Here is a 17,165-nt window from a genome sequence, read left to right on the forward strand (position 1 = left end):
ATACTTCTCATTCCATGCGTGTATGAAAGTTGTTTAATATGTAAGATCAATGTATAGACTTCTATATTATACTAGCCCTTTTACCAAGACTGCTATCAGTAAATACCCACTAAAGCACAATTATCATGTGCAATGTCTATAATTTGAGTATTTTGATAACCAAGCTTTTCAAGGGATAGGTGCGAGTATTAGCACTCACTGTAAAAAAATAAATAAAAATGTGAGATCCATCTTGCTTCAAGTCAAATATTTTTGTCACAGCTCATCAAATATTTTCTCAAATTGCACTAAAAATCATTTGATATTATCTGTTTGTGTCTATATTTTGTTCTCATTATAACTGAATTGTCACTTTTACAGTGGATGTAGATTAGGCTGTATGATTATTTTGAATTAGATTTTCTTTTGAAAAAAGAAATGCTGTTACAGGTGCTACTGCTACCCTCGACACAATGAACATTATCATTAAGTGTGGATATCTTATCTTCGTTGGTGAGCTTGACGTACACACAATAGACCAGTTCGTAATTACTTCATGGACAATTTTGGTCAAATGACCTTTCATTATGATAGGCAGATTTCAAAGCAAGATATTACATAAGCTTGCCTTACATAGCAGGATGAAGAAATTGAATAGACCAAGTGACTAGAATAGCACACCAATGAACACTTCATGAAGGTATTTGTTGCATTCCTACTTTGAATGCATATCCTGGCATGTTGCTCAATGTACTTGGCAAACTGTGAAATACCAGTCGTTCGGGGACGCATTGTTGTTTTTTGTGGATGTAAATGAAAACCACAATTCAAAAGAATATATGAATAATCAAGACATCAAAGTTGGTGCTTATCTCATTAGATTTTAAACCACCATGTCACTTTAGTACAAATGACCTTCCTCTGATCATGCGTAACATCTTTTGATCATGCGCAGAAAGGAACTACGAACTGGCTTATTTTTCTCGGTCAACTCAGTGACTCTGTTCCATGGTTTATTTTCAATTGGTCTAATGCCAATTTGCCCAATAACCAACTAGTCTACGATAAGTTTGTCCTCAATCCGCATGGTCTAATTGGCATTTGTCTACTGAACATTTTGTTTAATAACCAGTTGGTCCAATAGCCATTTAGTCCATATACCACTTGGTCTAATTACACTACATGTAAGTGTTAATTGAGCAAAGTGAATGCAAATGAAAAGGATTTCAAACCAATTGGTTATGTGATAGAAAGGTCAGAGACGAACTGGTGATTAAGACGAAGTGATGATTGGACCAAATGGTTGTTAGACGAAACAGCATTAGACTAGATGAAGGTAGATCATGTGATGAGGGGATGGGATGGCAATAGTCAAATTGGCAATTTACTTGTTCAATTAGTTTCGCCAAAGAAAAGGTTACTCACACTTTGTGTAAACAGTTTTTGTCTCACCTGCGAAGCAAAGTGAGACTATAGGCGCCGCTTTTCCGACGGCGGCGGCGTCAACATCAAATCTTAACCTGAGGTTAAGTTTTTGAAATGACATCATAACTTAGAAAGTATATGGACCTAGTTCATGAAACTTGGCCATAAGATTAATCAAGTATTACTGAACATCCTATTAGAGTTTCATGTCACATGACCAAGGTCAAAGGTCATTTAGGGTCAATGAACTTAGACCATGTTGGAGGAATCAACATCGAAATCTTAACCTGTGGTTAAGTTTTTGAAATGTCATCATAACTTAGAAAATATATGGACCCAGTTCATGAAACTTGGACATAAGGTTAATCAAGTATCACTGAACATCCTGCATGAGTTTCACGTCACATGACCAAGGTCAAAGGTCATTTAGGGTCAATGAACTTTGGCCGAATTGGGGATATCTGTTGAATTCCCATCATAACTGAAAGTTTATGGATCTGATTCATGAAACTTGGACATAATAGTAATCAAGCATCACTGAAAATTTTGTGCAAGTTTCAGGTCTCATGATTAAGGTCAAAGGTCATTAGGGTCAATGAACTTTGGCCGAATCGGGGGTATCTGTTGAATTACCATCATAACTTTGGAAGTTTATTGGGCTAGTTCATTAAACTTGGACATTAGAGTAATCAAGTATCACTGAACATCCTGTGCGTGTTTCAGGTCACATGACCAAGGTCAAAGGTCAATGAACTTTGGCCGAATTGGGTGTATCTGTTGAATTACCATCATAACTTTGAAAGTTTATGGATCTGATTCATGAAACTTGTACATAAGAGTAATCAAGTATCACTGAATATCCTGTTTGAGTTTCAGGTCACATGATCATGGTCAAAGGTCATGTAAGGTCAATGAACTTTGGCCATGTTGGGGTTTTTTGGTGAATAACCATCATATCTCTGTAAGTTTATTGGTCTAGTTCATAAAAAGTGGACATAAGAGTAACCATGTATCACTGAACATCTTGTGCGAGTTAGAGTAGTAATCAAAGTCAGCACTGCTGCTATATTGAACCGCGTGATGCAGGTGAGACGGCCAGAGGCATTCCACTTGTTATAAATAACACCACTCTTTTACATGATCCCCAACAAAGGATATGTATATATTCATTCAAATGAGTTGAATCTTTGTTATGTATTTCTATCATTGTTTCTACATGTAATATGTTTTAAATTTTATTTCAAACAGGATGTTGTTGAAATAAAGATATTTTAGGATAATTTAAACAATCCAACATCGATATTTCCTTGGTGTTTTGCTTGAGAATTTTATTTGAAATATTCATTGTAAGAAATACAGCAAGATTAATTGAAAACCAGAGGGATGTAACATCGTCAGGTCTCAAGTAAATTGCAAGTATTTTGAGGTGAGTGGCATCATGTTGAATTATAGTAAGTTTAATACCGCAATAATTTCCCCTTGATACAATTACATTTACAAGACAGATTGATAATAATAATATGCAAATTTATATAGCGCTTAAATGTTTCTAAGAGCTGCATACTATTACCCCGGCTTTAGCATGGCTATCCTGATCGTATGCTCGAGCATTCAAGGAATTCCTTCCTACCGGGTACCCATTTACTACACCTGGGTCGAGAGTGGCAAATGTAGATAAACACCTTGCTAAAGGATGCTAGTGCTACAATGGGATTTGAACCCCGGACCTTATGGTTCAAAGTCTGAAGACATCCACTGAGCCACAACGCCTCTAATTTATGTTAAAATGTTAAAATTCCCCCTCTTTCTCATTGTTATCTATGTCTCTTGATGATGGTTTGTTCCTTCCTTTCCCCCTCCTCCTCATCTACTCTCTTGATCTTTGTACCCTCCTTTCTTTGAGAGTGGTTCCTGAGTCTGCGGTCATAGACTAGTGGTTTTTGCATAGTGCATAATCTGAGGTAGTGTTACTAGATTCATTCATTGGAGCGTTGTGGCCCAGTGGATTAGTCTTCTGACTTTGAAACAGAGGGTCGTGTGTTCGAATCCCAGCCATGGCGTAATTTCCTTCAGCAAGAAATTTATCCACATTTTGCTGCACTCAACCCAGGTGAGGTGAATGGGTACCTGGTAGGATTAATTCCTTGAATGCACGAGCGCTGAAAGGCAGCTCGAGCTAAAGCCGGGGTAATAATAATGTCGCACCTCGGAAGAGAATATTTCTAGATAGATGGCGCTATATAAATGCCTATTATTATTATTATTATTCAAGTACTGTACGTGGCTGCATATTTGACACAGGCAGAGCTTTTAGTCTTTACTCTAGACATGGTAAAATTTCGAAAGTGTCAAATTAGAGTCTGTGCGTGCAGACTAGTTAGTTACCCAGCGACTGTACCAAGCACACTACGCACGCAAGCATCATGAGAATAATCACCTGATACTAGACAGTATGTGTGAGGAGATTAGTCATCCTGTGAATCAGACAGCCACTCTATTACAAATACCCTCTTCATATATTCTAGCTTTAGGCACCCCCTGCAAAATGTATGTTGCAGCTATTTTACCGATGTTATCCTTTTGACTACCTATAGGCTATATGAATGGGGGTCGGTGAATTTACTGATATTTTGCATCCTCCTTTGTAATGCTTTCAAAAAAATTTGTTAATTTACATTTACTTATTCAATTTTTTTATATTTTTTTTTTTTTGGGGGGGGAGGTAGTTTGTGGAAGGAACCCTAAAAAATATAAATAAAAATCTAACATAATACAAATAAGAAATATTGTCATATATATATTGCAGAAAGTTAGCTCATATCCCGTCTATGCACACCATACTAAATATGTTGCAGCTTTTTATAAAGATAAACGATCCATGCATGTGCTCTTTTTATGTGCATGATTAATCACTTCTTTTGTGGTGTATGATGTACATGAAGATGAATGATCCTTTATATTTGAAGATGAAAAACATTGGTAGCATAGACTATAAAACTCTGACCTTTGTTTACATGTATGCCTCAGTATCAAATGGTATATTATTACCTATATAGCAATATTGCAGTATTCTGAGGCGTATACGAGCGGAGGTTTTGGAAATAGTATAATAATATTCCACTTCATATCACACCTAATACACAGAACCTCTCTAAGTGCATATAAGATATCACTAATGTACTTAACGATGCTCATCTGAATAAATATGACTAATATTGATGTATTTACATGTATGACGAGGGTTTGTAATTGTGTGTCAGATTGCCTCTAGGAGTGATACAGTCATTCCTACGCCTAGTAATATCCCATCACACAATTATAAAAGATATTACAAATCTTCTCATAATAAATTGTTTTTTTCTCCATAGATTATCAATTTGAAGTGATTTAGAAAAGCACAATAAGAAATCCATTAAGGATTTAAACCGTATTGGTAAAAGAACATTGCACAAATGAAAAACATTCTACATTTATACTGTCAGTGATGTATAATATTTTGATTTTATTAAAGGTCCTGTTTTTGTTGAATATACACTAGCTAAACAAAGATAATGTACACAAGCAGCAACATACAATATATATATTATGAAATTTGACATTTACAGGCCTCTTGGCTTGTAATCTCCAAGGGTTTATAATTACAATTCTCCACTACTTTTATTTGGCAATATACTATTAAACAGAAAAGAATATGTATTTACACAGATATTTTTCAAGAAAATGGGTACATGTTGTACATGTACAGGTTCAAATAAAATCAACTCGTGTAGAAAAGCAATTATGACATGTGACATTAAAATAAACGGCATTAACTGAGCAATCATATTGGTGGAGTCTTAAATTGTAGAACCAATTGAAAAAAAGGGTTTCATCATTGAAATGGTTAACAATTGTCATTGCACTGTAAATCAATTAGTGTGGACATTCTCCTATCCTGGATTCACCTTGATACATTGATGGAATTACTAAAATGCATAAAGATAGAATCTAATACCCATCTATTACCTACATGTATACTCTTGAATCCTACAGTTCCATGAAGGTCAAATTACCGTGTTTCTGTCAAATCAAACCAAGAAAATCATTCTACTAGCATAACAAGTAATGACAGTGGCATACAGCTACAGTATAGCATTACACTCGTACACATGCAGTGACATGAATATCATATTTCTAACATTACCTAAAGAAAACCCCATTGGCAATCAAACTCGCTTCTGCACAAATTGTATACACTATTGATTTCTATTATTACACGCCTGCATATTCTGTAAACAAATAAGCCGAAAAATTGTGTAATCAGGACCCCCCTCTTAAAAAGAGTTATGATTGATCCGATCAACCTCACGTATATGGAAATCCATCAATGTCATCATTTTTTTCTTTAGGAAATTTGCACAATGTCCTTTGTAAACAAAGAGTACACTGAATGATAAAAAAAAGATGAATATATGAATGAATGTCTTATCTGCAAAATATTTTGAACAAATACATATTTCAGATGATGATACGACTGGCTTTCCATAGTTGTGATTTATTTGATCAATTGTAACTCTATGGAAATCCATCAGTGTCATAATTTTTTCTACAGGAAATTTGCAAAATGACCTTTGTAAACAAAGGAGAACACCCCAAATTGTCAAGAAATCTATGAATTTATGGATAAACATTCATATCTAGAAATTGTTCTGAATAAACATGCATTTTATATGTTGACTTTGCTGGCTTTCCATAGTTGCGATTGATTGGATCAATTGTAACTCTAGGTAAGACGGGGTTCCAGGTGTAATCAAAGACCACTTGTTTCTCACTTCATCGTCCTTCCCTATAGTTTCCATCTATTATTATCTATCATTCTTCTTTATCATGGTTTCTTCATTAGATCACAATTAACCAATTTACATGCGCTGTAGCATAAAGTCATGATGAAAAGAAATGATATCAAAAGGCCGTGACATAACTATAAAAATAGTTCATGATATATCACGATATATGAATAACTTATAACGATAAACCTGTAAGTCTTTTTCCTCTGACAATATTTTTGTCCAACGATTGTTTTGCATTACATTTTACACTTCATAACAATATTCTATGAACTCCCATTCCAAAATGAAAAAAACAAAATGGAGCATATAAACCCTGTTAACATAAACACAGTAATGTACAGAAAATGAAAAATAGCATAAAAGGGTATTTTGTATGCAAATTACATTTAGATGAACCCTCATTGAAAAATTAATGTCCATTATGTACCTTATTTAGAGGTGGTAAATTCCTTTTAAATCTTGCATGAAACAAAACATCTAAACCTGAATGAAAAAGAAAGATCAGGATTTTTTTTTACTACAAACAATGACATTCATATTACATTAGAGACATTTATTAGTCTAGTAACGACTTTATATCAATCAATAACACTTTATCCCATCATCATTAGTACACAGGGAATTGTTTCCATGGATACATGGTTCAAAAACGCTTAAAATAGACCACTTTAACAACATACAGTGGACTCTACATGTATACTGGGAAAAGAAAGATTTTTTTTTTGCATATTACATTCTCACATTCTACAGTGCAGTAATACATGTACAATGATAAAGCACCCTAATAAAATAGTACATGGTTGTTCAGTATTTCATCTAGCATTTTGCACAAAACTCATACTGTACTGAGAATAGGATACTCTATTTCATGCAATACAACCTTGTAACAATTGTTTTATGCAGCAGCTACATGTACATGTATCTTGAACTTTTCAATTCAAGCCCTTTAGGGTACATGTACATGTATACAAAATACATTTAGTGTCATGAAACATAGATTTTCCTTGACATCATCAATTCATATACATATATAGTCTTCAACTTCTGGTTTCATATTTTGATTGTAACGGATACACGTACTTGATTTTTTTTTTTATTCTATCATTTCTACATGTATACATTCATATCTAAATGGCACGCAATCTTTTTAGTTTCATAATGGATGATGACAAACAGAAAATTTACATGGTCTATTATTCTCAAAAGACAACTGGTGAAACGTGTTTTAAAGTCATAGAAAATCTGCAATACCTACCATATTTGTTGAAAATTTATTCCTAATACCAGTAAGAATTGATTTCTGCTATAAGCTAAGGAAGACAGTCCGGAGTTCTAGGAACAGGAAAGATCAGTGAAATTTGATTCCAACAAATGTCACATTGATCTATTAGATAGCAACATGAATAATGTGATAATTGATGACTCATTCAGAAACCATTAAGTTGTGATACTTTACACGTAGCTCAACAATACATGATGTACATGAATTTGCAACCACATTGAAACCTTTCTGTAGTGACCAAAGAGAAACACAAAATGTGGCACTTATATAGACAGGTTCCTATACACACAATCTGCCTCCATGGGAATCAGTTATTCTGTTCAGTATAAGGAGAAGTGGTTGCTATCAAGAGGTGATCGCTAACACAGGTTTGAATGCACATCCATAGAGAGATCACATATCTTGTCTATCTACGTCTGCCATTAATGAATCTTCTGTTTTAAATCCTTTCAACTGGGGTGCGACTCTACACCATTAATTTTCCAATCATTCCTTCAATATGCTCCCCACTATATTTTCCCCTTGACAAAAATCATTGATGCACAGATTATGCACCTATTGCCATCCATGTATATGTAGTCAATAAAGACATTATAAAGATGTGTTCACTTCAACGTGAACCATGTACTGTACATGTAATTAACTAAATATTATGAGCGGGACTTGAATGTAGCAAGCAGTGATATCAATTTGCAGATGAAAACTCTGATCTTTTAGGCAAATTACATGTAAGGGTAAAATAAACTGCATTCAATGGCAATACTCCAAGTACACACTCATATATGAGGGAGTCAGGTAAAATCTCGAACACAATGATGTGTAATATGTCTATAAATAGCCACTCTCAATCTCTGCAAGGTCAAGTTTAATAGTTATCCATTGATTTTACCCTGGTTATATTTGCCTAATATGCATGAAAGGATACTCCTGCTAGTGAAGATTACTTATCCACTCCATAAAAAAACATACTGAAGAGAAAAATAGACAAATTCATATATTATCAGATACTAGAATTTGATAGTATTCCACAAGCTGCTTAATACATGTACATGTGTACGTTTGACTTTGACATACAGTGTAAGGAAAGTAATGGCATCACTTAAGTGCTTGTCTTACAGAACAAAACATTTAAGGTCTATAATAAAACAAAAGCAAGTTTTGTAATGTTTCTGTATGGTATTGTTACATGTAAACAAGAAGTATGTGTGTATGAACATTTAAAGTCAAAACATACATGTACATGTAGTTATCATTCAGTAAAGTTATAAATACAAGTATCTAGACGATACCAAATTCAATGTGAATCTTAATCAACTTTAATGAGAAACCAGAAACAACCAATCTTGTTCTAACTTGCAAGTAAGACAAAAAGAAGTACTTACATGTAGCAAAGGTTAATACTACATGTAATACAAAATATAAAGAATCCCTTCGGCAGAAAAATGGGATGTAATATATTCATTACAGAAAACTCTTATTCTTTAAATCAGTTGATATTCCCCAATGTTTTCGTTCACTGTCAAGTGCTTACCTATTTCCTTTCCTTGTACATTGTTTGATACATGTATGTACTTGAAAATTTGTAATTTTCAAGAAATTTGCACCCTGGCCTTAATGTGTACAAGTCTGTAAAATTTTCTAAACAATGCAATACATTTGAATTTCATCATGTCCATGTTCTTAAAATGTATTGTTTCTGCTTTTAAATAGAAAATGGTTTCATACAGGAAATAAATGAATTTACCCTGGCTTTAGCTACATGTACATGTAGGAGGTGCCTAAGCATCCATGATTTCCATCCTACAGTACACATTTTATACATCTAGTGGAGAGTGGCAAATGAAGATACAAATTATGTAAACATCTTGCCAAAGGATGCAAGTGCTTTGGTGGGACATGAACCCTGGACCTTGTGGTTCAAAGTCAAGAGAGTTAACCATTGAGCCATGAGACCTTAACAAATTGAAGTACAGTAGTATCTTTCAAAATAAAGTACATAGAAAATGTAATACCGGTAACTGTCTGCAAGTACAAAGTGGCATTCAAATATCCTTTCCCACTTTACATACACGTATATACTTTTAATTGAATAGATTAACTAACATTCTAAACTCTCTATGGCCAATATTTCTACAAACTGTTCGAAAAAAATAAAAAAAATCATGATTTTTTAAAACATGTTATTACATAAGATTTTGAAATCCAATGTCAAACGTTTATAAACTACTAATGCTCCAAAATGATGCTTCAAAAGATAAGCTGGAACATGTTGGTTAAACATTGTGCATGCACCACATGAATAAAATACAATCATACAGTACACATATATATTGATTAATCAATGTAAATGCAATTACCTAATATTCAAGAGTGCTGAATTTATGTCCTGTCTGAGGAATTTTTCCACTACTAACTATTCATGTTTGATATAAAAGAAAGAAAAGAAAAATGAAAAACCATAACCTTAGAATGGCAAGCTACAAGTACAGATTGTTATAATTTCTATGACACCACAAATGATAGAGATACAGCTACATAATTATTTCAGAAGATATATTACTGAACAATGCAAGTACATGTAGATATGTGTTGTTACAGCTCTACAAGTACATATAATTTGTTTGAAATATAATCAATTTTCCTTTGTCATATAAAAAGAAATCTCACTTCAATGGGGAGAAAGGTACATGTACATGTATATTATTAAAGCGGTTTAATCTACATACATGAAAAATTTGTGTAAGATGACAAAAACAATCAACAAAACCACACCAAAGGCAATTAAAGTTCCAAAAAAGTGTACAGTAATGTGGAAATGTACGTACAGTATATTCCATGCACATGTACTGAATTATAAACATGATGTACCATTAGAACACCATTAAAACACCAATTAAACATGACACTCCTAGCACTCAATGATTATTAGCCTGGCTTTATAACATGACAATATGGTGCTACATGTGTATGTACAGTATAACACTTGAAGAAAATCATTATTGCCAGGGGCCAAATTGGGGTCCCTTACTAGGGATTGAGTGTGTCAACTGTAAATGAACGTATTGCAAAATGACACCATCATCATCCCAGTATAGCTTCTGTATGAGCTGCCAAAGGGATTATTACATCAAGTATCAAGTAGAGCAGCAGTATCAACCAATCCTCTCATTAGGTACCTTACCTGTAGCAGTAATGTCAGATAATTCTTAAATCTTGCTTACCATAGTACAGAAGTATCTTCCTAAATTACCGGTGCTTCACAGCAGATAGAACACTGCTCTGCCTCTGAAGCTATCGAGGTCTTTGAGCTTGCATCAGGGTACGTACTGATGAGGGTGATAGATTTGCCTTGTGAAGATGTCAAAGCTACATGCACTGTATGCCACATAGATGTAGCACATCAATACTTAAACTCAAATTGAACTTGAGTTCTATTCTTATCTAAACAACATAATGTAAGATCAATCTCAAGTTTGATTAAAAATTGATTGCATACGCTTTGTAGGACAGGCCTTTGAAGTATTCCGCAAACATTGCAAAAAAATGGGTGTTTACAGTGTACTTTGACTTAAAATCAAGATACATGTATCTACCCTGCATTGTGGCCTGTAGATACTATGGCTTGTGCATAGGCCTACTGTTTAGATTTTTGTTTAAAGTAACTCCCATAATGCCAAGCTGGTAATCCTGGTATATAACCAAGTACATAGGAAACATTTAATGTCTATGTTAATCCGACATATTGGCTGATCATATAGACGGCAGATATTACTCTTGGGTCTTTTTATCAAAGTAGAGACAATGGCAGAGCGAGGATTCAAACCGACAACCTTGTGATTATGAGTCCAATTCTTAGACCACACGACCCCATCATACTTATTAGCAAAGGCTGCTCAATGGGATTTGCTTCATGGTGCATCCATATCCAATGTGACCATTCCAGTAGTAAATGTATGGTTTACATGGCAACATGACATTCTCCTCTTATAGCACACCGTCACTGGTAAAGCCATATTACATGTATAAACCATATCATTGGTGGATTCTGTTGGTTCGTTTCACAAAAATGGAAATGCAGCATGACAGTTGCAATTAAATGTGGCTTTCCATATTCCAGTCATCCATCAAATACATCCTTGGGGGACGTCATGTATAGCTAAGATCCCTATTCCTGGTATATGACCATTTCAAATCCTTGGACCACCCAAAAGAGATGGCACATTATGGCTTGTACATTCTAATAACATCTGCAATGACCGCCCTGCATATCGGACAGCATGACCCTCTCATCTTATTGGCACATTCAAAGCAGCAACAAGTGTGTCCGCACTTATAGAACACAGAGTTAACCGGTGCTTCAAAGCAGATAGAGCACTCCTCTGCTTCTGCGGCTGCTGAAGGTTCTGATGCTGATGATCCTTGAGAGCTTGCTTGGGGGTACATTGATGATGTTGAAGGATTTGCCTTGGCACTCCTGGTAGGTGGTTTAGAAGGACGTGGAGGTTTAGGTTTGGATGATGCTGCGGTTCCTGTGATAGCCGGTGCGGAGGAAGAGGAAGATAAAAAAGAAGCAGCAAGCCTGTATGCTAGAGCTTCAGCATTGACTGCAGCGGCCGACTCACTTGCTACAACTGTGTTCAGGTTGGTAGTGTTGCTTTCGGCAGTCGTCTCAGTCATACCTGTACATGGAATGCTGATGTTACGATAACCTGCAGACACAAGCAGAGGAAGAAACTGTGATAACATTTGAGGAAAAGATATTTCTCAAGACCAAAAAGTGAAAAAATTGATAAATAATACAACAGATGCGATCATTAATACTTCACCAGTTCACACAGGTGCAAACTGACTTTTAACAGAAATACTATCCGGTGAAAGTTTATATCGTTCAACTCTGTTCATACTATTCCTAATGTATTCTTGAACAATTCATGTCGGTGCAAGAAAACCCCTAGCAAAACATTTTCATGCACAATATTGGTGCAGTGAAGAAACGCCTTTGCGCAACAGTCTCCTGCAATGCGCAAAAGTGTGGTGTTAAGGGTGTTCTTGCACTGAGATGACAAACAAGAAGTTTGCCATTTCTATCCTTATTATTATGTGACTGCAAAGTGAAGCTTCATGTTCCAAGTTGAATGAATGTTTGTTGCCAACCATCTTAAAGTTAAAATGCAATGGTAGATCAGCTATTAAGATTCAACAATCAAGCATGGCATTTAATAAAGCCTAAGGTTAAGCAAATAAAAATGCAAATGGGCAGGGTTTGAAGAATGAGTGAAATGCTAGAACTGACCTATAGTTTGGATTGCTTGTGTTGTCCCGTACACATCAAAGTACAACCAGAGTGGTATTGTCACATCCACAAACATCAAACAACATCTACTGCTGCCATCCGCTTTCAAGAGATGTACTTCTCCTTCTGAGTTAAAGACCACACCCATGACATCATTAGCCGCTGGCTGTTCAAACTCCCTTGTCAACACCCAGTACTCTGGTCGATCATAAACATGCTCCGCATCGTCCGGGATAGCGGTATCTCTCAAACCCTTAGGGTCACATGTGGTGAGTCCTATACCAAGATGACCGATGAATCGATGATTGACCGTCTTAATGCAGATGAAAACAGCTTCATCCACTTTCAAAGAACGACATACAAAAACCAATCCTCCGTTGAAGACATCTGCCTTGCGCTCAGCAGACATCAGGCCCTCGCTAAAGACAATGTTTGAGCCATGGACACTGTGGAATGGTAAGCGTTCCAAAAGGGGCTGTTGTGCCATCTGAGGTGGTAGCGGGGGTAAAGGGGGAAGCGGTGGTACAGGCCCTGATAGAGTCATTGGTATATTAGATGATATATTCTCAGATAGCGCAGGATTGATTGTCGGAGGGAGAGACTGAGATGACGCTGATGAGGAAGGACCTCTACCAACAGCCTCATACCCTGCAGTTGGTGGGAGGTTGAATGCATTATTGGCTACAGTGTGCTCATCTGTTGCAAACAAAGAGTAAAACAAAACAAGACATCAATGCACAAAAGGTTAGAACATTTATAGAGCTCTTTATACATGTTTCAAAGCATGCAGGTTGGCTGACTAACTGATAAAAAACGTGTAAATTATGTAATAAATACTTATAATAAAGAAAACAAATGGAATGCCTTTGGCAGTCCCACCTACATTATGCAGCAGTGCCGACTTTGAAAACAATTACACATATTTTTCACAAGAAACACTATTCATGTGATAAAATACTAGATGTTTATTGACCTTAAATGACATTTGAACTTGATCATGTGACCTAAGATCTGTGCAAGATGTTTCAAGAATTGAAGCTATAAACTTTCACTATGATCAGTATGATGGCAATTCAAACTTTCACTATGATAGCAATTCAACAATCAACCCTTACATGACAGAAGTTCATTGACCTTAACCTAAAGTGATCTTTGACCTTGTTAATGTGACCTGAAACTCATGCAGGATGTTCATTGATACTTGATTAAGGTCTTTTATGTCCTAGTTTCATGAAGTATGTCCATATACTTCTACATGTAAGTTTAAACATTTAAAAAACTTAACCTTGGTTAAACTTAAGATTTCAATGTTGACGATGTCCACCGCCACCAACGCCGTCAGAAAGGTGGAACCTATTGTGTCACTCTGCTATGCAGGCGAAACAAAATTAATGTACATGATCTATTAAAGCTTCCTACAATTCTACAGCAAAAGGAAAGATTGGGGAATGCCCGAACAAATTTATTTGTAAAGATAAAACCTATACTATGCAGAATAGGGAAATGGTTTTACTTCCTTTTAAAGGAAATGTAAAGGTACATGTACATTATGTATGTAAAGTTTGTAAACATAATGGTACAATACATGTATATCCAGGCCTGTGATATTCTTGAGTTTTCTGATGTTTTCTATTTGAATTTGTTAAAGTGACAAATATGAGATGGCATCAATCATTACCCATGTTTTCATGTTTATCTTATTACTGGCTTGCAATTCATATAACACCTGCCATTTTCTCTACATGTACATGTAAGCAATGAACATGGTGAATAAATTGCAATTACTCCATTACTGGACAGGTATGTTTTTTGTATCAAAATACATGTACATGTATGGTAAACTGCCAATTCGTCCATTGCCAACTCATCCACTCATCACATGGTCAAACTTCATTTAATCTAATGCTACTCTGTCCAACATTTTGTCCAATACCCATTTTGTCCAATAACAATTTTGTCAAATAATCACTTTGTCTGATCACCAGTTCGTCTATGGCTATGACCATTTCGTCCAATAACCAGTTGGTCTAACACCCATTTCCTTTTCATTCAGTTCGCCCAATTAACACTTATCCAATTAGACCAAATGGCTTTTGGACTAAATGGCTATTGGAGTATTAGAAAAAATGGATAATGGACAAATTGATAATAAACCAAATGATAGACCAATGGGAAATAAACCATCACATGTATACACATGTACAGTACTCTCAAATTGTTTTATTATTTCTTACTACTGGGGCCCGATGCATAAAACTTTTGCCACACCAAAAAAAAAAACTCCGGCAAATTTTTTGCCAGAGTTTTTTAATGTGTAATTTTCAATGGCATAATTTTGTTTGCCAGAGTACATGTATGCATACATGCTAGGGCTGTTATCGTTGAGAAAATTCTCTGTCGATATCAAGCAAAAAATATCTGAAGGACATTGATAACTATCGACTAAAGAACATAATCAATACGCATTTTTTTATGCATTATAGCGATGTCATATACTCGAATTGGTCAAAATTTGTATCTGCCACTGTACCAAGAATGCTTTAAAATCGGCGTTCATCGGATGTAAATGACTACATGTACATAGCATCTTTAACAAACATATTTAGCAGAAATACATCCTCACCCTTCATGTTATTAGCATTATTTCAGGGTTGAAGTTTTATCGATAATTTGGGGGCTTTTTGGACATCGTTCTGAGCAGTCAATGCCTATCATGCTGTACATCTTCGAATATAGAGGAGTGATAACTGCCTTCTACGTTAGTTGCGTTTGTGATGTTTTCGATTCGATCGAATGGAGTCCAGTGCAGTCAAGATGTTTGGATTGTCACAATCTCACCCCCACTTCGGGTGAGATCGTGTTTTGTGGCTAGTATTTTGTTGAGCTTTCAGAGTAGTTTCTGTTGCTATTCTGTGCAGTTTGATGGAAAATACGTTTTCTGTGATTTTCCATTTGGAAAGCCACTTTGAAAGGGCTGTTTCTGTGAATTCTGTGACACCGCGGAAGATCAATGTGTCCCTACATAGTAGCGGATATTATCGACAAATAGAGAAAGGTTATCGATATCACTAAGAGGCAAAAACAAGCGATTTATCGACAGGACTATACGTTATCGATAAAAGCCCTAATACATGCATAAATTATTCTTGTATTGACCAAACCTTAATGCCCATTTACAATGCCTGTAGCAGAACAAAGATTGACCTGAAAGTGAAAGTGAAAATACTGTACATGCCCGTGTGACTGTGTGTTATATTGTGTTGCCTACATGTAAGTTGGAAATAAAGATATGTGTGAGATTATCAGATACATGTACGTACTCCAATCATCAATTCTTGATAATTGCAGTGTATATTTTACACCTGGGGGGGGGAGGGGCCACTTCCATTCACGAGTGGCCCCCCAGGATTTTACAAGGGCAAGATCAATAACAATTGAGATCATTGATGATAGGTGTAATACATAATAATTTGTTAGGATTGCAAATCTACATGTATGTTTCTTTAGGTTTTATGGATATGGACCTTTGAAGGATCGAGAAACAAAGATGTAAACAGACAGAACAAAACATACATTGCAAATTCTTAGATTAAAGACAATCAGGATAGTTTGAACACACTCACCAACAATGCGAATTCCTGTGGTATTGCCATAGACATCGATAAGAGCCCAAAGTGGTTTGCTGACATCTACGCCATTGAAAAACATGTGATAGGGTTCTCCATTAATGCTATAATAGACCTCACCACGGGAGTTCACAAAGAAACTGAGTACATTGCCATTGGCTGCTAATGTCTCTCGAAGAGCTTTTACCCAATAACCTGGTTTCACAGTTAAGTCTGGGCAAGCATACTTGGGTAACATGTGAGGTTTAAGTCTATCAGGACAATGACAGCTGAATCCAAACCTGATTACCCCACTCCATCCCTGAGTGCTCTGTATCAACTGTAGATGAAGCCTATCCTGTGGACGAAGAGGGCGGTGTGTAAACACTATTGCATTACAGAAGCTCCCGCCGCGCGTAGCCAGTTTGCGGTTGGGAGAAAGGACAATGTTCTTCCCGTGAGTTGTGTGAAATAGGTGATTTGGAAGGCGGCTGCTGGGGCCAGCAGTCTCGGACCCTCCAATCTCGTTGGGTGTGATGGGGCCAGTGTCCGGAGGTTGATGGATGTTGGGCCAGCTTTGCCTTGCTGATATACCTGCTGCGTTTGGTGACTTGGGTCGTAGAGGCACTGCAGGAGCACCAAATGTAACTCTTCTCCTATCATTGGCATGACTGTCTACATTAGAAGAACCACCATTCACACCTGTATAAAAGAAAAGAGACATTGTGATTTTTATCACATAAATAGAAATA

The 17,165-nt window shown here is 35.9% G+C and overlaps 1 protein-coding gene across 1 annotated transcript; it reads right to left on the bottom strand.

The window, feature by feature from the left end:
• Positions 1-11,077: 11,077 nt before the first annotated feature.
• LOC121424709 (E3 ubiquitin-protein ligase NEURL1B-like) lies at positions 11,078-17,137 on the bottom strand. Its single transcript, XM_041620457.1, has 3 exons — positions 16,432-17,137; positions 12,809-13,504; positions 11,078-12,224 (listed from the first exon to the last, which is right to left on the bottom strand). The coding sequence occupies exons 1-3, from the start codon at positions 17,135-17,137 to the stop codon at positions 11,737-11,739; spliced, it is 1,890 nt and encodes a 629-aa protein (XP_041476391.1). The 3' UTR covers positions 11,078-11,736.
• Positions 17,138-17,165: the final 28 nt, after the last annotated feature.

Source organism: Lytechinus variegatus, chromosome 12, assembly GCF_018143015.1.
Source record: "Lytechinus variegatus isolate NC3 chromosome 12, Lvar_3.0, whole genome shotgun sequence".
NCBI classification, from domain to species: Eukaryota; Metazoa; Echinodermata; class Echinoidea; order Temnopleuroida; family Toxopneustidae; genus Lytechinus; species Lytechinus variegatus.

Coding starts and splice junctions, on each gene's coding strand:
- LOC121424709 (XM_041620457.1), bottom strand. CDS start 17,137: ATGTCTCTTTTCTTTTATACAGGTGTGAATGGTGGTTCTTCTAATGTA. Junction 13,505..16,431: donor CACAGGAATTCGCATTGTTG/GTGAGTGTGTTC, acceptor TGTTTGCAACAG/ATGAGCACACTGTAGCCAAT. Junction 12,225..12,808: donor ACAAGCAATCCAAACTATAG/GTCAGTTCTAGC, acceptor TTGTGTCTGCAG/GTTATCGTAACATCAGCATT.